At 44.4% G+C, this 24,419-nt stretch overlaps 2 protein-coding genes across 2 annotated transcripts in view; both read right to left on the reverse strand.

The window, feature by feature from the left end:
• Positions 1-697: 697 nt before the first annotated feature.
• Grin3a (glutamate ionotropic receptor NMDA type subunit 3A) overlaps positions 698-24,419 on the reverse strand; it is a 183,244-nt gene continuing 159,522 nt past the window's right edge. Inside the window, exons 7-9 of the mRNA XM_041657495.1 lie at positions 9,801-9,965; positions 8,367-8,443; positions 698-4,747 (exon numbers count right to left, since the gene is read on the reverse strand). Of these exons, the coding sequence (XP_041513429.1) occupies positions 4,408-4,747; positions 8,367-8,443; positions 9,801-9,965 (582 nt within the window). The 3' untranslated portion in view covers positions 698-4,407. The remainder of the gene's footprint in view (positions 4,748-8,366; positions 8,444-9,800; positions 9,966-24,419) is intronic.
• On the reverse strand, positions 19,540-20,052 carry Ppp3r2 (protein phosphatase 3 regulatory subunit B, beta). Its single transcript, XM_041657496.1, has one exon. The coding sequence runs from the start codon at positions 20,050-20,052 to the stop codon at positions 19,540-19,542; it is 513 nt and encodes a 170-aa protein (XP_041513430.1).

The following is a 24,419-nucleotide window of genomic DNA, read 5'->3' on the forward strand; positions in this document are numbered from 1 at the left end:
GCCTTAGAAAGCAGAGCAAATGCAGATGGACTGTTTTTGTGAGGCTTGGGTGGCTACAGTCTTGAGTCTGCTGGACCAGTGCAAGTGCAGTTGTCATTGCAGCTTCCCTCTGATCTATAGAGCTGGTGGTCCGGCCGAGGCTTGGGTCAGAGTAAGACAGATTAGGAGCACTGAGGGGGGAGCTGCAGGCACCGACCAAAGTGCTAACAGTGCTGCATTGTGGCTGTGCTGTTTGCACACTCACCTCTGCTGCTGTTGCTAGCTCTGCGACCCGCTTGTGTCTGATCGCAAAGTCTCTCTGACTTGTTTTTTCCCGCCTGTAAAGTGGTATTTAATTATTCTACACTACATCAGAAGTAGTTAGTATCAGATGATTATAAGCTGATCACATGATTAAATGAGCCCATGTCTTATAAATCCTGGAAAGATGAATCACGAGAAGGTCCCCCAAGGCTAAGACCTTACCTGCCCTTTCCATTGCTGTGTTCTAGCTGTGCTTGTTGAATTACTAAAGGAAGATGATTGGGGCAGTTGTTAGAGATCTTAAAAAGTGTGGTTTTTAAAATTTACTTGTTTGTTTGTTTGTTTATTTCTTTAAATTTTCCCTGTAATGTCTTTCTCATATGAAGATGTTTCTGCTTCCTAATGCCCAGACTCTGCATTCTCTCAGCATATCTTGTGCTGCTATGGACTAGACCAAAGAAACATGCATACGTCACCTAAGTCTTGCATTAGTGGGGCTCCTGTGAAAAGGGACTGGTGTTTTACCAGGCTTTGAATCCCCCCAAATGCCAGCAACACGACCAAAAGTGAAGTTTCTATCTGAACATTTATTCCACAGTTATAGAAACTGAAGATGGAAAAGACCCGAGGACATCTGGTCCATCCCCGTGGTTGTACAAGAAAAGTGGCTGGAGCAAAACAGCCTGCTGACGTCATGCTCACAAGACAGCATTTCAGTTCTTGGAGCGGAGCGGTTGCACACACACTGTAATGAAGACGCAGAGCAAATACTCTTCACAGACCTTAGGAAATACTTAGAAGCACTTCATTTTCATAAAATGATTGGCAACGAAATGAAAGAGAGTGTGGGAGTTCCTAGATAGGATGTGTTTGACAGGAGTGGGAGAGAGGGTTGGGGAAAGGCAGAACAAAACAATGCAGGTGGTTTAGTGGCTTTAATGACTAGAAAATCAGTTTCTGCTGAAGACTGAGTGGATTTTCAGGGTTGCCTTTCCAAAGATGAGAGGAGAAGAAACTGTAAAGTAGCTTCTTTTCCTTTCTTGATGCACGCAAAGGGGTGCTCAGCTATGCCCCAAGGCTCTAGCAGATCCAACACCAAAGAGAGGAGTTACCCCAATGATGTATTTCTGGTCTGCATGGCTCCCTGTACCATTTCTCAACGGGAAGGGAAGCAGCCATTTCTGAACAGGGTTTGTGCAGATCTTCTGTATAATAGGAAATCCTGGCACACTACAGACCCTGCCTTCTTAGGTCTGTGTGGCTGCCTCCTTGTCTGTCCCAGCTGCTCTAACTTGTTTGCATCATTGGAGGAGCACTCTTTCGTCTCTTGTGGCAGGTGCACTGTGGAACTCTTAGTCAAACAAACCAGCTTATAGCCAGTCATGCTTAGTGTGCTTCCCATGCCAGGCCACCTTGGAGAATGGGCCACATCCCCTTGAAATGCGGGACAGTTGACCTTATTCCAGGTTTGCCAGTTCAGGAGCCTGGATGGGAAAAGAGGATCTCCTGATCCCATGAAATGGGAGTTCAGGAGGCAAGGCTGAAGCCCCCAGCTCATTCCAACAGCCGTGCCCCTGAAAGCTTTCCTCTGTGAGCCCCAGGGGGAGGTAAGGGAACTGAGGGAGGCAGAGCAGAAGGAAGGTTTGGAAGGACTCTCCCTTTCGTGAAATCTTTGTACAAAACACAGCACTGTTTCACAGATTGCAAAACACTTCAAATTACTACCATTAAAAATTTTGCTATTTATCATGAAAACTGCTTCACAAGCAATTATGTGTTTTCTTCACCCAGGACATTGAAAGCATTTTAAGCAGTGCTGACAGCAGTAAGCCTCCTTTACTCTTGTTGCATCCTGGCCACGTTATTGGCCAAGTGCACTGGTTCTCTGCTCTGCAGTGCGATCACCACTACTCAGAATGCCTCAGTAGAGAAGCGTAAGAGAAAGCAGATATACAAAAATTCAAACTTACAAAACAGATACGTTAAGGGAGAATCGGTTGCATTACAAAAAGATTCTTTACAAAAGAATTCACCTCTGTGTTCTCTTACATAGCCAGCCTCTCAAATACAGTCAGAATATGAGTTGCTGCACAAATGTCCGTGTACCACAAGAGCATGGTTGTCATGTGAACTGACGTACACTGTACATCAGCCTTGCAGGCTGAGCAAGTATCAGGGATGCTCAGAGCAGTGGCCCCAGGGCATTAACAGGTGGGAATGGCTGAGGGATGGAACCTGCCAAACAGCTGAGGCCTGCTGGGGGGGAGAGTACAGGAGGGAATGAGGGCATTGTAAAGCATGTTGTCCTCTTCTGTTTCCGGGCATATTTCTCCCTCACTTGTAATGTTTAATCTTCGAGGCTGCTGTCTTGTTTTTACAGCCCCCCTGCCTCTTGAATATCTGAGCATTCATTCACTCCTAGGTTTACCTAGCCATTGAGCTCATTGCTCAGGTGTTCTGCTTACAACTTAGGGCACTATCTTCATCTAGGGATCTGTGTAGCTCTTGGAGCACAGACATTGTGTCCCGAAGTGGGAGGAGTTTCATGATGGAAGCCCCATTTAACAATCTGAACACTTTTTTTGGCACAATATTGTGCATTCATTGTAGAGTTTAACTGAGCAAGCAAGTCCAGAGACGATGAAGCAGCATTAACCAACAGGAAAGTCTACTTCTAAATGGAAGCCTGGTGTTAAGGTGGGAATGTGGAAACCATCAGTAACAAAGAGACAGGCGCTTCCTTCCTTCTCATGTGCTGGAGGTAGCCAGGCTTCCAGAGCAGTGATTCTCTGAGAGGAACTTTAGGACTGTGTTCTGGGGCGCTGGCCCACCAGTACACCCTCCCAATGTAACTCCTGGCAATCGGCAGTCTGATGAGCCTTAGATGATTGCCTGGCCTATCATTTGGGAACGGATAGGAAGTCTAGAGATCTCATGGTTCTTTGCTTTCTGCATGCCAAGCAAGCATGTGACTAAAAAGTGATGCCTAAGCAGAGGGAATGCTAGGTTAATTATATCCACTTGTGAGGGCGTTCTATGGAGGCAGGAGGATAATTGGACTCAAACTGACCTTAGTTCATAAGAGACCAGGAAGTGTAAGGATGGGAGATGCTGAAGCAGAGCAGACTCCAGTATTTGGCTTTTGTGATGTTCACAAACCTCTTGTGGCTTCTGGAGTTCCTCAGGCTAAGAGAGGGGATCACTGATCTGAAAACAGCTTCCCATGTGGTGTGCAGAATATTTCCTTTAAGAGTGTCGGCTCCCAGACCCTGTCACAGGCTTTAACTAGGGGGTAGCACAGGTTCCTGTTAAGGAGATAGCCTTGTTCTGCTTCTCTCTCCTTTATAAAAGGCACACGCTATGGTGGGGATGCTTAGTTACGTTAGAAGTAAAGTGCTACACATTCTTTAGCCAAATTGCCTTTCTGGCCCAGAGCTTTATTTTAAGCACACCTTGTGCATTGTTAATACCCCATCTGCCTGCCCTCTGTTGCCGCTCCATGCTTCACTTTTTCAGAGCAGTGTGTCCGCATGTTTCTACTAAACGTTAGCTGGGATGGGCTCAGAGATCCAGAACTGCTCGAGCATGTGGTGCTACCTTAGCCAGTCATCCCTTGCTTGTAATTCTGAGCTCTGTTCAATATTTTTTTTAAATTAATGTATCTGCTCTGCCCCAGTTTTCCTGGCTCCTAACCTGCTTTTTCAGAAGGTAAGATCAAATCTAGATTGGGAAGTTGTATGAAACCTGCAAACCTGGGCAATTCTATTTTGTAATAATATCAAAAACCAACCCAGAAAGACACAGGTATGTGCAACAATTTTTATCTCTTGTTGAAGTGCAGAGAATGGGCTAAAAACCGCAAAGATTACTGTGGCACCAGGGGAAAAGGCTGACTGACAGGTGCCAGAGTTCTCTGGCTGCTCTCCGATCCCGTGTACAGACTTTAGCCCTGACTAACTCTAGGTTCCTACTATGGAAAAGATTCCTACCCTGGAGACCTGGGGGGCACGTGTGGGAACTGCTGCTGCTGCTGCATGTGAGGCCGAGAACCGCACACTTCACTACGAGAGCCCACACTGTTGTCAGTCCATACAAAAGAGCTTTACAAAGTGCCTCGAGGGCTTCCGAACACTGAGGGCTGAGGAAGGGGAGCAGTGGCACTGCCTAGGATTCGCAAGTCCGGTTTGTCCTTTGGTACTCCTCCAGCTCTGTTTTCCTGCTTACAGCCAACTGCAGCTCCTGGCGGATCACTTGGATCTGCTTCTCCAACTCGGAGAGTTCCTGCATCACCGAGTTCCGAGCGACATTGAGAGAGTCTGCTTTCCCGTTGGTGGTCAGTGAGGCAGGGAGCTCTCTTCTCCTTGGAGGGAGAGGGATGTCCTGGTGGGTCTGGGTACCCATCTGGTTTTGTCCTTCCTCGTCACTAAAGATGTATTTCCGTTGGTTGTCATGACTCAGATTAGAAGTATTCCACACCGTGAGCTGCTGGGGTCCCATGTTGGACCTAGGAAACAGACAATTCAGAGTCCCCTTCTGTCCCGCAACCCCATCATCTCCATCTCCTATGTGAACAACAGAGAACTAGTTGTGTTTGTAGAAATGAAGTCACCAAGCCATGAGTAGACTGCCTGCTTAGAGCAGAGTGGGGAAAATAGGAGCCATGAACTGAATTGAGTCTCACCAGGCCTTATGTTGCTTTGACACAGGAATTGATGTCTTCTAGTGAAATGAGAAATGGTGCATTGTCTTATGAATTATTTAAAGTATCTCTCTCTCTGTGTGTGTGTGTGTGTGTGTGTGTGTGTGTGTGTGTACACGCGCGTGCGTGCTTGCATGAGGGAGCTAAAGAGAGATACGAATATGTAGGTGGACAGGTTCATTGAAAGGTTAAGCACATGTTGAGGCCATAACAAGATATCCTGTGTTTTCCTCTATCACCTTTTACTGTATTATTGCTTTAGACAGGGTCCACAAACTTATCTCAGAATCTGCCTGTCCCATCCCCCAGTGCTGGGGTTACAGGCACATGTAGTCATGTTGAGCTTTAACTTGGGTGATGGGGATTCAGCCAGGTCCTCTTGCTTGCAAAGCAAGCACTCTTTCTTGCAGAGCCATCTTTCTCACACCTGGGGACATTTTCATACCCTACCTTCAAGCAGTGCTCAGAAAGCAGAAAGCAGTGCTGCCTGGAGATGTCCTATGGCTATAGAGATTAATAAAAGTGAGAAATCTTTGTTCAGATGTAGTACTCTGAGCCCTGGTTTGTTATTTTATGGCTGACTTTTATCCCTTCTAGGCTGTACGGGGCTTTGGGGAGAGTAAAGGCATATTAGTGTTTCTCACTACAGGGGTGGTTTTGTGCAGATGGAGAATTACAAGCTTGATGCTTGAAAACAAACAGAAATAAGAACACCCTTGATCCTTGCTGAGGTGCCGATGACCTGAATGGATTTACAGTTCCTTCATGCTTACATATATCACTTGCCACTATCATGGACACATGGCTGTAGGATGCTGGATGGATATGGGAGGGAGCTGGGCAAGTTTCTAAATACACCTTGACAGCTGGGTGCAACGAGAAGAGTATCTCGCTGTAAGAATAGTTTAGTCTAAGAAGTATGACTGCCAATTCCTTTTCACTCTGGAGGAGGAGGAGGAAGATTATGACCATGTGGTACAGCACAATAGGAAACCCCTATTAAATCCCTGTGTTTTGTTCCCATAAAACTGAGTCAGCTTTATTCCTGAACTCCTAATTGCCTGGGAGAGTCAGAGCGGAGGCCCTGGAGTTGGAAAGACATGGGGAGAGGAAATGAATTCTGGAAGTAGTTACATAGTTGAGAACAAAACACAAAGACTTAATAGGATGGTTCTGTGTTGCTTTGCTCAGAAATAGATTGCCAAGGAGGTTTAATCCTTCATTCCACAACCTCTTTCCTTGGTGTATGAGGTCTAGCTTATAAGATTGTTGGTTTGAAGCAAGGTCTCACTCTGTAGCCCAGGCTGGCCTGGAACTCATTATATAGTCCACATTAGTCTTGAGCCAATAGTAATTCATTTGCCTTCATCTCCCAAGTGCTGGAATCTACAGTCAAAAGCCACCCCCTTGGCTCTGGTCTCATGATTTGGTTTGGGTACTAAGAAGGCTGAGAGGTTTCAAGACTATACTTCTAAGGACCCTGCACATTGTCATTCTCAAATCCGTGCAGATACCATGTGAGTCCTCATTGACCTGTTGATGGGTGGCAGACATGGAGAAGGTTCACAGGCTTTCTAGTTGTCCCAGCAGAGGACAATTGATCAGATAGTCCTTAGCTGCTTTCTCCCACCCCCTCCCCAGTTCCCCAACCTGGCTACCGATATCTGCATGAGCCAGCTGATCTATAGATGAGTAAGAAATTCACTGTTGGTAGTGAGTATTGGCGTGACTGCTCACACAGCAGAAGCTGAATAAAACTTGCCCAGGGCATTAACACAGGCACTGCAAACTTCCTGCTCATTCCTTACCTTGTTGGAGCTCTAGAAAGCCCTAGAGCTCCCTTTTCCCGTGTTGTGGTCCGGGGGAAAGTGCTACAGTGATTCTACCTCAGCCACTTCCCTGACCTTAGACTATTAGAGAAGATATGATTAGATAGATGCTTCCTTCTGACCTTTAAGTTTTCACATTGAGTAAATCATGAATCACAGATGAAAACTCTCCTGAAATATCCATCACCATGCATTAAAATTTGACTCGGTGCCATGACCTAGGGTCTCGCCAAGCCACTAGTCTCATGTTAGTCTTTCATTCACCTGGCCCTCCAAAGTCATGCAATAAATACAGAGAATAGAGCAGGATGTCATCAAAATGGCATGGACATTTGCATTTTCTTTCAGGAGCGGAAAGAAAGGCTGTTTCTAAGTCAGGAAGCCTAACTCTAGTACTGTAGAATGACTGACGGTGGGAAAACACTAAGAGTCGAGTTGTCTGCTCCGTTTATTAAGCCTCTCTAAGGTAACAGGGAGAGTAGCTGTGACCTGACTAGTCTGTAGCGTGTCACTAGCAGACTTGCACTGTCAGGGGCTACCATACTGACAGCCAGATGATGGGTCATTCTGTGACCGTGAATGATTCTGACAAGTTAGATACACCCCAGAGAGCAGGGACTAGAGCAGCCACAGAGGAGAGCCAAGCTAGACGAGAATCCTGCTGTATACCATTTTCCTTCTGGACAAATGAGAGGTGCTAGTGTCAGATTTTAAACTACCCAGAAATCCCAGCTTTGAGCTAATGATGAGCCACCAGTTCTCAAAGCCAATGCCCTCCCTCAGGTCTCGGGGAATGTGGGAGATCCAGGAGGGCAGCCCCGGGCAGCTGCAGCCGAGGCCAATAAGCAGCGGACCCTAAGTACTTCTGACATCTTCAGTCACCTTGAATGAGGACACAGACATCCATGTTCTGGCTGTAGTGAAGGTGTGGACCTCTGAGGCATTTAATTTCTTTTCCTATTAGTGAATACCTTATCTAAGGAGTCACGAGAGTGTCGGAAAGTGGACTTAGTAGGGCATCTCTGTAGCATGTTTTGCATTTTTTCAGGAGTGCTGGAGAGGTGAGAAATTGAAACATGCCTGGAAGGCATTCCAGGTTGGGGAAAAAAATGAATGTCTGTTGCACCCACACAAATCACTGTACATAGACGTAGATATACACTGAAATGCAACCTAGGCAAAATATGGACAAGTTTAACAATGAAGGTAGGGACTACAGAGCCTGGCATCTGAGTACAGCCCCATCTTCAACACTTAACAATATGTGTTACTTGTGTCTCAGACTCCTCATCTGTGAAACAGGTGAAAAGGTATCCACTCCCTAGAGCTGTTATAAGCTACAAAGCAGATAGTCAGCTCAGTCCTGAAATCAAAGCAAAGGTCTAATAAATACTAGCAAGTATTTGTTTATTTTCTGTTTTGTTTGATTATAACTGAAAATCCATAATTTATATTGATTTTGTTTATCAATAGATTTCTCCAACTTGGTCTGAATACTTATTTAGAGGTAACTTCCTTTTTGAATATGGGGTATCATTACGTGATCACATGTCTAAACTCTTATTTTACCAAGGGCTTTAGCTTTGACCTCTTACCTCTTTTCCACACGCTTTGTCTTGAAACGTGGCTGCTTTTCTTCTACAAATGACGTGTTTAATGCCCTGTGCAATCTCTGGTAGGAAAAACAGATTCATAGAGATCATTTGGAAAGTGTGTATCAGGGGGAAAAATAATCCCTGCTTGGGGTCTGACAGACCATATCTGGTGACTACAAACCATGGCTTCTTTAACCCAAATTTCAGGCATGCATGAAATTAGGTCAACATTCAGTAACACATCACAAGGTAACAAGGATTCTAAGTTATAGCTTGTTATTTCTAGAAGGAGGAGAAATGCTCTGGATGGTGAAATGGTATGTGATAACAAGGATTCTAAGTTATAGGTTATTGTTTATAGAAGGAAGAGAAGTGCTTTGGTTGGTAAAATGCTATGTTATACAAAGAAGTAACAACCGGCAACTCCTGTGTGGTACAAAGCCTTGTACAGTTGTTAGAGTTGAGTCAAAAGTGACCAATCCAAGGAAGGAAAGCGGGCCTCCTGGGAGTTTAACAGTATTAGCGTACAACAGAGAAGATCACTTGTCTGCAGGCTCCAAGGAGACCAACGATTTCCGAGAAAGCATGAAGAATGGGGTTCAACTGTGAGAAAATTATCTGTCTAGAAAACAAACACAAAAATAAAATGAATAATAAAAAAACCCACACACACGCAGAGCAAGGCAATGAGTAAAAGAATGGGTAAATGGCAAAATCAGAAACACATTCAGCCTCAACTTCAAGAGGTGAGGCAAGCCATGGAGTATCAGGATGCAGAATGCAGAAGAGATCCCACACTGGGGAGGTGGGGTGACTCATCCACCTTACATGTTCAGATGAAGTCGGGTGATATGCTAAAGTTCCTCCATCCTGATTACACGCTCTGACTGCAGCAAGGATGTACACACTGGTTTCACAACGGCTGAGTTGTGCCGAAAACTGTCTGCATGGTCTTTAATTATCTTTGTAAATTAGCTGTTAGTGTCTATCATATAAGAGAAGACTTTACTTCCGTGAGACATGGCCTCACACAAGCAAGCTTCAGAACTGCTGACAGAAAAACAGACCTGAAAGCAAATGGGAACTTGAGACTCTTGCTAGCTTTCGCTTTGGCAAGGGATGAATCTGTGGGGAATGGACTTTTCATATTGTCTCTTCATCCCAGATGATCTTCGTTAAGTGAAACTGGGTTTGAAGCAGTTACATTGTGTCTTCTGTGGGCAGCACTAGAGTTTCAGGAAAGGAAGAGACACCACAAGTCCTCAGTTTATGGGTAGGTGGGTTAGTGGGATAAAAGGCATTAGGACACTGAGTGCCTGACCATCCCTCTCTTGGTTTCTCGCCATTTGTCAGTTGACAAACTCCCCTGGGTCTTTACCTCTCCGGGAATCCTTACATACAGGAGCACCGGCACAAGGTTCCTGCGGAACTCACCTGACTGGTGTGCAGCCAGTATTGCAGCTTAGATTTGTTTTTGATTCGTGGTAGCAGCAGTCTGTACACTATGTGTTCACCGATGGTTGTCAAGATGGAGAGACCAAATCCGATGCAGAGCAGCATGAAGAGGCCCGAGAAATGCTTGATGCCCATTTGCAAAGTCTGTGGTAAAACAGGAGAGACCGTGTCACGATATCTGCAGCCCGGTAGTCGGCGGTGGCTCTTTTGGATTCAGTTTTACTTTAACTGGGGACCTTTCCTCCCTGGGTGAACACCACTCTACCCTCCCACGAGGAACACACCCTGAGTGACTTCAGGCTGCTGCTAAGCACAGTCATCACACATGGACCTCCCTGTGTGTCCCTCCCTGGAGTCGTACAGAGGCTTTGTGTCTGGACTATTCCCTTTCTTAGAGGCAGAGAAATAAAGAACTGTAACAGGTGGATATGTGAAGCACTTCACTGTTCACAGAAAGAAAGAACCTCTTTCAGGAGCTGAGGAGGAATAGATTTAAGGAGAAAAGCTCATGAACTGAATAATCCTGTGATGGGGGAGAGTCTTCTGTTTTGTGTTAATTTCATTGGTTAAATAGACTGCCTTGGCCCTTTAATAGGACATAAAATTAGGTAGGCGGAGAAAACAGAACAGAATGCTGGGAGAAAGAAGCTGAGTCAAGGAGTCGCCATGATTCTCCTACTGGACACAGATGCAGGTTAAGATCTTCCCTGGTAAAACACCTCGTGGTGTTACAGGGATATTAGAAATGGGTTAGATTGATATGTAAGAGCTAGCCAATAAGAGGCTGGAACTAATGGGCTAGGCAGTGTTTAAAAGAATACAGTTTCCGCGTAATTATTTCGGGCATAAGCTAGCCTTGTGGGCGGCCGGGTGTCCGGGACACAGCCCCGCTGCTCCTATTTCAACAATCCTGGAAGTTTGATCTGGCAGGGAATGCCGGGACCCTGCAGTTCAATGCCTTAATCTAATAGTTGTGGAAATAAATCAGTTGCACCAGGCCCCAAAATGGGACAGCTGTGGAGAAGGAGGACAAGAAGCCTCGCTTGCTGGCTTTTTGTGAGGAGTTTTGCGGCTTTATGAGGATACATGCCATGGAAAGTTCTTTTGTGACATGTTAAAATCTTGGCTGGTATGTTGTTATCATTGATAATTAGTTAGTGCAATGTATTACTGCTATAGATGGAGAGCCAACAGGGAGGCTTGCTGTTGGGTTTCATTCACGTTATCAAGTGTTCAACAGAAACTCTAAAATGAGCCATACTTTTAAAATAAGGGACTGTCAAGATAAAGAAAAAAACGTAATTCACACTGGGTCTCCTTTCCATTAAACACATGGGCAAACTCTCATTTTTCCCATATTATCCCAATAATTAATAAGCTGTGTTGAGCTTATGTATTTCTTTATTTAAAATTCCTTTATGCCTACACAATACTATGCTAACAAAAGATTTTTATTTGATTTTATGTCATTTTATGTATGTGAGCGTTTTGCCTGCATGTATGCCTGTACGACACATGCAAGTGTCCATGGAAGCCAGAAGAGGGTGTTGGATCCCCTAGAATGGAGTTAAAGACAGTTGCTCACTTCTACATAGGTGCTGGGACTTGAACCTGGGTCCTCTGGAAGAACAACACTTCTTCTTAACTACTAAAGCCATCTTTCCAGCTCTTTATATTTATTTTATTTATTTACTTACTTTTTTATTTTTCAGGACAGAGTTTCACCGTGTAGCCTTGGCTGTCCTCTGTATCCATTTCCACACTAGATTTAATAGGCATGCCAGTGCCTGCTTGTGTATATTGATATGATGATCTTTAATACCCTTCTAAGTATTAATTACCTCCATTTCACATTTGAGGTGCCTAGAGATTAATTATGTCTCCCCAAATCCAACGCACTAAAATGTGGGGGGAACCAGGCTGCAGATACGGGGTGACATCTGTGCTTTTTGTTAATCTCTCTTGCAGGTATCCCCCCTGGTATCTGATTTCTCACCATTCATTCTCTATAGCAACCTGCCAAATTTTTTATTAAAAAAAAAAAACCCTAGCATTGGAATTGAAAACCCACTAGAATTTACCTATGAGCGTCAGCGGGAACGTTGTGTCTGAGTCTGAGTGATAAGACCTAAGGCTTAAACTGTAATTCAGCCCCTTTCTCCTGGGGCCATTGTGCTTGTTAGCTTTTGTCAATCTGATACCAAGTAGAGGTACTTGATGGAACCTCAACTGAGGAATTGCCTCCACTACATTGGCCTGTGGGCAAGTCTATGGAGGCCTCTCTTAATTATTGATTGACTATGCATGGTGCCACAGCTGGGCGAGTGGGTTGTGTAAGAAAGCGAGCTGAGCAAGCCATGGAGAACAGACCAGCAAGCGACTTCACTTTGTGTTCCCTGCCTCTGCTCCTATGTGAGTTCCTGCTCGGACTTCCCTCAGTGGCACGAAATAAACCCTTCCCTCCCGTAATTTGGTTTTGGTCAGTGTTTGATCACAGCGATGAAAAGCAAACGAGATTGGTCATGATCTTTTAAACATGCTATGCATTTGTTTCACACCTGCACTCCAGCAGTAGAGCACTTGTTTACCATATATAACTCCCTGGATTCAATCTTTAGTGCACAAGATGAAAAATAAAGCAATACATAATAAATAGCTGATGGTAAAGCTTCAGGTCATGCAGCCGTCCTTGGTGGACTGTGATACCACAACCCACACACTGTGTGCTAGGAATGTACATGCATAGCTGCCCAATAGTATCTTCATGATAGTTAGGAAATGCAATTCTTCTTTTGAATTAAGCGGCAATATAGTTTGCGTTTTCCTATGAGATGAATGCAAAGGCTGCCACCATTTGCAAACACTGGTCTGCACATTTCCAAGAACAAACTGATCCAGGTAGAGAGATGCCTGTACTCACCAAATGTGTGCTGTCTACCCAGACCATTGGTGCTTCCAGGAAATGCAGACCAAGACCACTGACTTTGTTGGAGCCCAACTCTGTTTTGAATCTTGTTTATATGGGGACACTTGGATCAGCTGTCGAATGGTTGGATAAATAAGTAATTTCCAAGCCTCCAGCAAGGAACGCAATGAAAGTATTTCATTCATCATTCGAACCTTGTATGTTAATGGCTCTCCCATGCAACTAATCCTTCTTCCCATGCACAGGCTCTCTCCAGCACCCAGCGAGCACCCTGGCTCATCCCTCTGCTTCTCTAGAGTTGTCGGTAGCCACTGTTCCCAGTTATTCTCCCCTCATTCTGACTGGGACCCACTCTAAGTCAGGTTATAGTCCAGCTGCATCAGTCACTGACAGTCACCTTATTTGTTATCTGTTTTGATTTTTTTTCACTTAGTTTTGGGGGTACTTCTCTCCCTTGCTTCCTCTTCAGTCCCCATTATGAATCTTCATCTTTCTGACTATAATTTATAGCACGGTTTCCATTCTTTGCTATTCTCATTTTTTTTTTCATCCAGATTTATGGCTTCAATTGCCAATGATATACAAATGACCACCAAGAATTAAGGACTTCATTCAATTCCCTACTCAGACTATCTGGTTATCCCCAAATATACACTGAACACATTAAAAGCAAACTTCCTTGGATAGAGGTACCCTACGTGGATGGATAATGCTATCAGAAGCCATGAGCTTAGAAATAAAAATCCCAGTGTCAGACGTGGGATATATCCCTTTGAGTTGTTGGTTAAAAAAAAAAAACAACCCACAAAGTCCTCCCCGAAAATACAGGTTATTGCCATTGCTCTTGGTTGCTCATCAGAACTAGGTGATAAGATCCTGTTGTCAAATACACCACACACTTTGGTTTCAGGCTATAGAGAAATCAAATTGAAGCTGAACTGGAAGCTTACTCCTTGCTGACTAGCTTCGATAGTTCTAGAAGGTGCTATGCAGACCACTGAGAGAGAGGAAGGACTAGAGCCTGAATGCTATAATCCTGACCTGCTAGGTAAGATGTGCCCATTGGTGCAACAATGGCGTGACCATTAGGGAGTAACTGTTTTCTAAGTGGACTTGAAGCTGTCTGCACAAGAATAACATTTGGTACTGTAAATCTGGTCAAAAACCTGTGACTGAGCCGTTGTAAATCATAAGAGGCCATCTACTGTTGCTGTTCTGCTAAGTGGGCATGTTGATAAACTGTCATCTTAATATTTATAGTTTTGATTTTCAGCCTTGGTCAAGGAAGTTTCTGCTTGTAGTAGATGCTGGTTAATACAGAACCAAAATTGGTCAACGTGCTAAGAACACTGAGAGTTCAGCCCTAACTGGGATATCTTTATCACCCTCTCAAACCTCTAAAAAACATAACAAAGGGGGAAATGGAAAACAATGTAAGGGCCTGAGAGTGGAGAGGAGTGCTGTGATGGTGACCTGTACAAGACTGAGCCCATCAACATTTCGTCATGGGTAAGTGAAGAACTCACAAGGCCCCACCCCCATCTGAGGAGCTATAAGCAGTTCGATTTGAGATTACTATATCCTTTTAATAGAAAACAAATACTTTATTTTTGAAATAGTTTCATTTTGTAGCATAAGCTGGCTTGGAACCCACTGTGTAGTTCAAACTGGCCGTGAACTCATGGAAATCCTTCTGCCTCAGTCTCCTGAGTGTTGGAATTATAGGTATGAGCTACCATGATTGGTCCCATACAACTACTTTAAAATTCTCTTTTCTTATCTGAACTAAGAACATTGGCATATATATTTTCTAAGTGGTAAGCAAGTACATACTGTGTTTTTTTCTAAACAAGTCTTTTCTAAAATAATACTGTCCCCCAGGCAGTGGTGGTTCACACCTTTAATCCCAGCAATCAGGAGGGAGAGGCAGTCAGATATCTGTCAGTCTGAGACCAGCCTGGTCCACAGAGCAAGTTCCAGGATGGCCTGGGCTACATAGAGAAACCCTGTCTTGAAAAAAACAAAAACATAACTTTAATATTAATTTCTAAAATCTATTTATTAACTTCAACAGATTAAATCTATTGCCTCTTTTATTATACTTTACTACTCCCAAACTGTTAGTTGTTTCATGATTATACTTCATTATATATGATAAATATTGCTGCAGTAAAATAAAGCCCTTTCAGAAATGTATCATTTTTGAATCATTGCGGTAAACACTGCCATGGGTACGGATGCCAGGTCAACGGCTATAAATATTTTGGTGATTGGTGTCTGAAATGACCCTTAGAAACTGGCAGAAACCATCTTGGTGCCACCAAAGGTCCAAGATGCTGCAGAGCTCCAGATCTGCATAGCTTCGCCAACCTTGCTGTGTAATTAGATTTTCCTGTTTTGTTTTTTTCTTTTTGGTGTTAACATCAGAACCAGGACCACCTGTGTGTTGGGCAAACACTCTACCACTGCCCACACCCCTAGTCCAGTTTGATTTAATTACTGCAATTGTTGCTTTTTAGATGGTTGGATAATTTTCCATACTTATTTTTCCTGATTTTTGTGTAAATCATGTTTGCATTTTCCACATTTTATGCATTTTAGACAGGAGACTACAAAAAGCTATTGACCTTTCTTAACGTTTTATGTTTTTCCACTTTAAATTTTACTATAGTACCTATTATTATTATTATTGTATTTAGTCCATGGAAATTTGAAATTGACTGCACGCATTTTGCCCACCCTAAATTCTTCTGTTGTTTCGGTTGTCTTGAGGAAAATGTTTTGTGCTCAGTGGTGATTTGGGGGAATGCCTGCCTTCAGTCCATCTTGAGTTTTTTATGCTAAGGAATGAGAGAGCTGCGTTAAGATTTCTTCAAGACTTTAATTTGTCCCACTACTTCAGAGGCTTATACCCTGAAAGGTCACTTCCGTTGTAGGATGGCCTACATTCCTTTAATAAACTTTCAATTTCGTTTAGAATCCTTGGATTGTGTGTGTGTTCTTTACCTGCTGGGATCAAAGGCATGCAGCACCATGCCAGGAAATTGTTGGGCTTTAAAAAACAATGGAAAAACCATGTTTTAAAACCTCCATCATCAACAACAAGAACGCACATTTGTGGATTAAATTTAACCTGTGAACTGTCAGAGAACGTCCTCCCATCTACATAGCTTTACTATTGTAGCTATGCACTGCTATCTTTATTATAAATCATTTAAAGGTGTTGTGACATAGTTTATGAGTCATAGTCACTGGCTACTAGCATAGGTAATCCTGAAGAGGATTCCAGGTCCTGGGAATGCTTGCCTAGCACACATGAGAGCCTGGGTCCTATGCTTACTATCCCACCCTCTCAGTCCACTGCCAAATACTCGGTCTAATTCTCAAACCGTCAGCTACCCTCCTGCACCTCTATGATATTTCTATGATTGACTTGGAATATGAGCCAGTTGTGCTGAGGACACTATTTTCCCTCTGTTTCAAAAAGAGCATCTATTTAGTGACTTGGAAATGATAACATATGGTGAAGAGCAGACACACTCCATTAATACAGAATCATAACTATGTGTTGCTAATAATGTGTGTAACTTTGGAGCATAGTGCTATTATCAGTTTAATTTAAATATGGTGACTTGTTTCTCAAGCTAAGATGAAAGTGGAAGGTAGTTTAAAACTGTCCCCAGGAGCTGGGGTGATACTTTAGTAATTGACCTGAGTTCAATTTTCGGAACTCAGGTTCAATCGCCAGGCATGGCGGTACACACTTGTAATCCCAGAATGGAGAAGATGGAGACAGGGTCTCTGGAGCTCACTGACAAGCCAGTGTAATCACAGTAGTGACCCCAGGTCCCAGTGAGATACTCTCTTAAAACACAATGTAGATGGTTCCTGAGGAGCAACACCCAGGGTGGACCTCTTGTCCTCACATATATGGCCGCTTTTACACTTGTACATGCATGTATATACACACTTGCACACACACATACAATTTTTAAATATGCCTGTTTCTTTGCAATGCATAAACCTGAAGAGGTCTGAGTCTCTTGCTCCTTGACAGGCAGTTAGTTTGTTAGTTCTTGTCCTCTCCTCTTGTGAAAACTGGATTGACCAGCCTACATTGATATGATTATTAAGAATAATTGGACACAAATGAACATAGTAACCATAAGAACAAGAGGGATTTAATATGGGAGAAAGGAACCTTGGTCTTTGTAGTCTTTTTCCAGCTTCGTATCCTTGGACAAGATTGCCCATGTCACTCGTCGGGCTGAGATGATGGCATCACCTTGGTGCTGATCAGATGATGTAATGAGAGTTAGGTGCTCATTACCCCATCACAGTAACTGTTACTATCACTCCAACGAGATACACGGAACTGTTTTGGAGAAATTGGCAGTTAACTGAGAGAAGGAACATTCTAGCTTGGAGGTAAATATGGTCCTTTTCCCCAGACATCTAGCCAGACCTTTCCTCTTCTAACACCAGAAACAAGCAGTCAGTTCAAGGTTATTGCCACAAAGTGTTGGGCAGCTACGATATGTAGATGGTTGAACAACTAACTTAATCCCGCTACTCCAAAAAACTGTTAAATATGAACAGTTAACCGAATAAAATCCTCAGTCGTAATTTAATTTTTTTTTTCTATTTGAAACTGTTCATTTCCAGAGTGATAACATCTGTTATCAGAAGATCTGCTTGGGTTATGCTCAATATTCTTACTAAAATTTCCTCTCAAAGTCAAATATGTCAGGCTAGGATGGAAGACTCTCTTTGAAGTGTTTTCTAGTCCTCAAGTTGGGAAATCTGTGGTGTGATCTGCACACGCGTGGCAAGGAGGGCCTTGGTATCTGTTCCTATTGTTTTCTTTCTGGGCCAAAATTACATGGATGTCCAGCTAGGTTTAGAGTGGTTGTGGCAAGGTGTCAAGACTTGAGGATGCGAAGATCCCAGTCTCTTTTCTACACCGATCTTATAGCCAGGGAGGGAGGGAAAGGGAGGGAAGTTAGCAGAGTGAGCGTTTTACATGCTCCCTCTCTTTCAACCTTCAGGGTTAATGTGGATGGAAAGACCCAGAAGCTAACTTGTCTTTATTATTCACCCAGTTAATAAGCGGCCAGGGTGACACTGTTCTAACTGAATCCATACCCTGGGGTGTTTGGGTCTCAAAATCTTAACTATTGTGAAATGGGTTTGACTCCAATGCCACAGGGATGGCATTATTTGCACAACCCAAACATATATTCTATGATGGAAAAGGAGTTATAGAAGTGAGCAATTCCTAACTCTGTGGTTTCCAAGAATAATATGAAAAGTGTTGCAGTATGCCAGCAATGAAATCTGTGGATCCCTACCTCCCGAGACTAATTGGCAACTTCTTTAAAACATAACAGTAAATCTAAAATGGTTAAGGGGTGTCTCTCAACTGAATAAGCACAGTGAGAGTTTATTTCATTGTTACAGTATTCTGCGTATCAGGCAGCTCATTATGGGGAACAATCTGTGAAGTGGCAGATGCTGGGGTATGGGCTGCACCTGCCCTTCCAAGGACACCTTGTACTCTATGAAATGACAATAGTATAAGGGGTTTCAGGGAGCTAGTGACATTTATGGGGACAAACAGTAGTGTTAAACCGACTCCAAAACAGAACAGGGCTTGTTCTTTTCCATGAGGTACTATCTACCATTGCTGATCTCAGGCTACTGACAGGACCTATGTGAATTGCGGAGAAAGGTGCATACCATTGGACCTTGTCTAGAATCAAGTGTCAGCACATCCTTGGATCCTAGTCTAAGTATTCAGGCATGGGGAGCTCTGAGTTGAATGTGACAGTGGAGGAAACCTTTCTGAGACATGACAGCCTTTGATTCTCTGGCAGGAACCAATCAGATTCTCAAAAGCAAGCCAATCAAGTGTTGCCAGCTTTCATTATGTTTGCCAATCTCTGCATTTCTCCTCACACAGAACAAAAACATTTCAGCATCCAGGGAAAAATCACCTCAGCCTGAATCTGCAGATTCTGCCCTGGAGGAGAATGGGATCTGTCTCATTCTCCTCAACTGGGTGAGGTGGGATGAAAGGGCTCTTGCTGGGGAGGATGTTGCCTTATCTGACCAGATTCCTGCTTTTTTTTTTTTTTTGAACCTGCAAGGTTGAAAATCTGTCATTCTTAGACTGGTGGGCTGGCCATTTGGTCCAGGCTTAGCTGTTTTCTGGTGAACTCAAGGCTGCTTTGTGGCAGGCTGAAGCACTGAGATGGAATCTTCCCATTCAGACTCCTAGCCCTCAAACATGCTCAGGGATTTCTGAATGATCGTGGAGAGTCAGGTGCATCCTGTTAGGGAGGTGTTTGTGCCCAGAGAGTGACCAAAGGATGCTAAGCAAAGATAAATATATTTTTTTGCTGGTTACAACAGGAAGTTAACAATTTGGCAAAAGTCTGAATGCCACAAGTAAATGGACAGAGTTCCTAACATGCCATGAAAGTTGCAGTCTTCTCCCATATACACAGCCTTGAGGGAGAAAGGCAACGATATACATTTTCTCACGTTTAAGCTTTTAGTTTTCTTGACCGTGATCTCTAAAACAAAGAAAAAAGCACTTATGAGAATCATTTGAATTTCCAATTTTTCTCCCGGCTCCCCCTTCGTCTGTAGTCATCAAGAGTTGAATTAATAACACTACACGGATGGTAGAGGCAAAGAGAAACACTTCCGGGTTAGCCACGTTTAGTGGAGCCCTTTAAGAAACCAAACCAAACCGGACAACTGAAAGAAAAAAAAAACCCACAAAACTCACACAAACACGACCAACTTCTTGTGTATCTCCATATTTCTGACCACATCACAGAACTCCGGAAAGGAGATCCGGCCATCACCGTCATGATCATGGACCAAGATGGTTTTGTCCACAAGCTGCTGCAGCTGCCAGTCCTTGAGGTTGTTACCCACCATCATCTTCAGCACCTGGAAGAGCTCCCCGTTGGAGATGTAGCCATCTTTGTCCATGTCATAGATTTGGAAGGCGAACCTTAGCTTCTGCTCTTCGTCGCCCTTGACGCTGAACTGCGAGGTGCCCACGATGAACTCGTGGAAATCCACTTCCCCGTTGCCATCCGTGTCGAAGATGTCGATCACTCGACCCACCAGAGGGTTCTGCTGCAGCTCAGGCAGCGACATAAACTCTTCTGCGCTCAGGGACCCCGATTTGTCCAAGTCCATCTTCCTGAAGCTTTTCCACAGCCTTCTAATCTCATCGTGGTCGAAGTTGGTGCCCATCTCGGAATGGTAGCTGGCCTCGTTTCCCATGGCGGGGGTAGGAGGGCTGGCAAAGCCAGGAGGAGGGAGGAGACCGCAAGGCAGAGAGTGCTGCCGTTGGCCAGTGCAGCTCGCGGGAGAGCATGCGCGGGAACCAGAGGTGGGCAGCAGGGAGGGAAGGTGAAACTTGGTGAGGACAGCAAGGGGGGAGGATAGAGGCTAGAGGAGCGGGAAGAACGAACTGGGACTACCCAGGAGAGAGATAGCTGCCATTGGGCCGGCCTCCTTTCTAACGCAGGTCTCTCTTAAAATTTCTCTCTCTCCTGGAAATTACTTTCTCTTTCATCTCCCTTTCCTAAGAAATGTGAGCCCTAATGGAGCTAGGGACACATTTAGATAATTCACTGTGTTATCCCCAGGAAAAACTGCATAGCTTGACAGATAATATATACATATCAGACATATGTTAAACCACTGACTGAGGGTAGCATCAGACTGCTGCTTCCTTTGCAGGCCTGGTGTAAGAGTCCACTAAAATGATGGTCCAAGCATTGATATAAAGTGAATTCCCCATAATTCTCCCTGGGGGCAGCCAGACTGACATGGACCTCTGTCAGGAACCGAGGCTCAGAAGATTCCCAAGAAAAGGAATTTCTTAGTCAGATTTACAGACACCAAATACTCACGAGAATTACAAAAACTTCTTAATTCAGAGCACTTTCAAAAAATAAAAAATAAAAAAAACCCCACTGTTCCCAAGAACAAGGCCTCTGTTGCCCTGTGATTTGTCTCCATGCCTGTGCTGGGGCTGACTGTCCCATAGAACACGTTGGAGTCTTTGGAGAGTGTCCAGGGAAGGTCTGTGTGTGCCGAGAGTGGCAGCTTATATTTCTCATCTTCCTCCTTCCATCCCGCTAGGTTTGTTCTTTCAGCCAGAATTAATCTTGCTTTCCTTTGGAGTAGCGGCTCCAATTCTCTCAACGTTGAAAAAATACATGTAGTTCAAAAACAATCTAGTTCAAAGACACTTGGGGGAACTTCAGGCTGCTAAACCAGACTGAGGGAGGCAAGCGTCCTCTCACTCCCTAAAACCAGTGCATCTCATGTCTATACTCTTTAGTTCAAAGGAAGATTAGCTGGAAGGTCCATGGGAAATTGGTGTGGTGAGCCACTGGGCAATTTTCATTTTCTCTGTAAAAAGATGATAATTGCGGTGGTTTGAATAAGAATGTCCCCACCACAGGCATTGGCATTTGAATATTTGGTCCCTACTTGGTAGCCTTGTTTAGGGAGGTCTAGGAGGTGTGGCCTTTCTTCAGGAAGTTTATCCCTGGAAAAGGGTTTCAGGTTTAAGAGACTTGCACCATCTTTAGTTTGCTCTTCGCTTTCTGTTTGGCTCTGGGCTTTTAGCTTCCAGCTCCAGTTGCTACACCTGCCTCCAGGGTGATGGACTCCTGTTCCTCTGGAAGCAAAAGCCCCCAAGTAAGCCCTTTCTTCTACCAGTTGTATTTGTCGTGATGTTTATCTCAGGAATAGAAAAGTAAGGAATAATTTATTGCTTTTTTTAAAAGACTTGTTTTTGTTTTTGATAAGTGCATGTCTGTATGGAGGTGTGTGCATATGAATGAAGGTGTCTGGAGGGGAGAGGAGGGTGTCACATTCCCTGGAGCTGGAGTTAGGGGCAATGGTGAGCCAGTTGATGTGGGTGCTGCAAATCAAGCTCAAGTCCTCTGCAGGAGGAGTACACGCACTGAGGGTTGAGCCGTCTCTGGAGTCCTTCCATTGGCTTTATTATTATTATTATTATTATTATTATTATTATTATTATAAATACCCTTTACGCCGGGCGGTGGTGGCGCACGCCTTTAATCCCAGCACTTGGGAGGCAGAGGCAGGCGGATCTCTGGGAGTTCGAGGCCAGCCTGGTCTACAAGAGCTAGTTCCAGGACAGGAACCAAAAGCTACGGAGAAACCCTGTCTCGAAAAATCAAAAAAAAGAAAAAAAAAAAAAAAAAAAGAAAAAAAAAATACCCTTTACAACTCATGCTGTGCTGTTTTACTGCAGACATTTTTTGTCTTATTTGCTTGCTTTCCAGTTACCCAGAGAAATGAACAAGGCATAGTTTCTGTAAAACCTTTTTGAACTTGCAATGTTAAAGGGAATCACCACGCTGTCAAGGTTCCATGTATTTGTAATCTCAGCACTGGGGGAGACTGAGGGAGGAGGCTCAGAAGTTCTAACTCACTGTGGCTACATAGTGTGACTATCTCAAAAGGGAGTGGGTAGTGTAGTAATTAGGGGCGGCGGGGCTGCGTCCCCAGCACCCCGGCTGCCTGGCTAGCTTATGCCCTAAATAACAACACACAAACTGTATTCTTTTAATCACTGCTTGGCCCATTTCTATCTAGCCTCTTCTAAGCTAATTCTCACATATTAATTTAGCCCATTTCTAATCATCTGTGTAGCGCCCCTAGGTGCGCTTACCGGGAAGATTCTAGCCTATGTCCATCCTGGGTCGGAGCTTCATCGCATGCGTCTGCCTGGGAGCTGGGAGCATGGCGCGTCTCTCTGAGGCATCTGCTCCCCAGAAGAGAGCTGTGGAGTCTGAGCTCACTTCCTCTTCCTCCCAGCGTTCTGTTCTGTTTACTCCTCCCACCTATCTTCTAACCAATGAGGGCCAAGCAGTTTCTTTTTATTTAACCAATGACCTTCCTCCATCAGGGTAGAGATCACCTTAAAGTGTAATGTAAGATGTTGACATCAGTGCTGGTCTCCGAATGCCACTCTCCCCCTCACTCTGCTCTCTGTCCTTTCTAGAGTGCCTCAATATTTCTAGATTGGGGGTGGGAGATAGGCAAGCCCTGAGGGTGCCTGATGTTAGCTTTCTTCTCTGAAGAGAGAACTGTTGGGCTGATAATACTCTGTATGGGCTCATGTGGCTTTGGGCTGAAGTTGGCCAACATGATCATTGCCACTATTCTTAACGAATTTTATTTTTATGTTCTGTGCTAGTATAGTCAACATCTTAAAGGCAGACTGTCTGGCAGTCCAGGGCATGTTTGTGTATGTGTACATTTAACAAGCATTTGCTGGAAAAGAGCCACAACAGATGCTAAGTCACATCCGCAGGCTTTAGTGGATAACCGGGTGAATCGTCTGTTGGAGCCTGCAGCACTGCAGCGAAAACAACTTCTGATTTTAGCAGCAGTACGGGGGCAGCACAAACTTTCCCCAGGTGTCCAGAGAACTCCACGCTAAGAAGGCTAGGCCCAGAGCAAATAAACCCACATCAGCGGACAGACCTCTACCAGAGAATTTCAGACAAGGTTCCTTGAGGACTCAGTCAAGGGACCAGACCCATGGCCACCCTACCTGCCCTACTCTCAACTCCTATGCTACATGTCACCAAAGGCAGACATGAAGCCCCAAGGCGTCTTAGTGAAGGCGTATAGAGCTGGGGGCCAAGGCATACAGGTAAGATTAATAAGTGTGTGGGGGTGCAGGGGAGAACTGGGGGGAGTTGTGCTACAGCTGGAGCTGATAGTCTATCAGAACACATGGCCATGTGGGCCTTCCCCTCCTACCTAAGCTTTCTTCTGTATTCAGCAGGGATGGGGAGCCCAAGGTTGGGAGCTTGGCATTGAGGGGTACAGAGTGGGAAGGCCTTCTAATGGAAAAGAAGTAGAAGCCAGGCCAAAGTCTATCCCCTGAGGTAGATCTTCAAATGTAGGCAAGGCAGAGGAAGACATCAGCTTTACCTGGCACCACCTGCAATCTCTCACTTGGCCAAAGGGACAGACAGTCACACGACACAGAGTGTCTACTTGTGGAACCAGGCAGCTGATGAGAGAGACATGAGGGACCTGGGCAAGGTGGTCTGGGTGATCGTGACTCCCAAGTCCCCAGCTGGTGGAACTGTTTAATTAGGGGGTGTGGTCTTGTTGGAAGAGGTGTCACTGGAGGCAAGCTTGAGGTTTCGAAAGGCTCATGCCATTCCCATTGTGTTCTCTGTCTCCTGCCTGTGGATCAAGATGTGAGCTCTCAGCTGTTTCTGCCTTGTCTTTGCTCCACCATCATGGACTCTAACCTGGAAGCGTAAACCCAAACTGACGTATTCTTTTGTAATTTGCACTGGACATAGCATTTTATTAGAGCCATAGGAAAATGTAACTAATACAACAAGATGGAAGGCAGCAAGTTTCAGTCACTAACTGTGGCTGACGATTGGCTCTTATCACCCATTTCTTTGGTGTGGCTCTTTGATCTGTCAGGCAGCCAGGCATGACCCTTTCACAACCTCTGCCAAGCACGACAGACCTAAGGAACCATGGCAGTTTCATTTTGTTAAAATTGATAGTATTTCATTAAAAATTGGCTGTGAACTAGAACATGTTGAAAAAAAGAAGGAAAAGAAAGG

The sequence above is a fragment of the Microtus oregoni genome, unplaced genomic scaffold, assembly GCF_018167655.1.
Source record: "Microtus oregoni isolate MIOR12 unplaced genomic scaffold, Mior012 000008F_ref0000371, whole genome shotgun sequence".
NCBI classification, from domain to species: domain Eukaryota; kingdom Metazoa; phylum Chordata; class Mammalia; order Rodentia; family Cricetidae; genus Microtus; species Microtus oregoni.

Excerpts from the sequence above, each read along its gene's own strand:
- Ppp3r2 (XM_041657496.1), bottom strand. The coding sequence starts at position 20,052 with ATGGGAAACGAGGCCAGCTACCATTCCGAGATGGGCACCAACTTCGAC.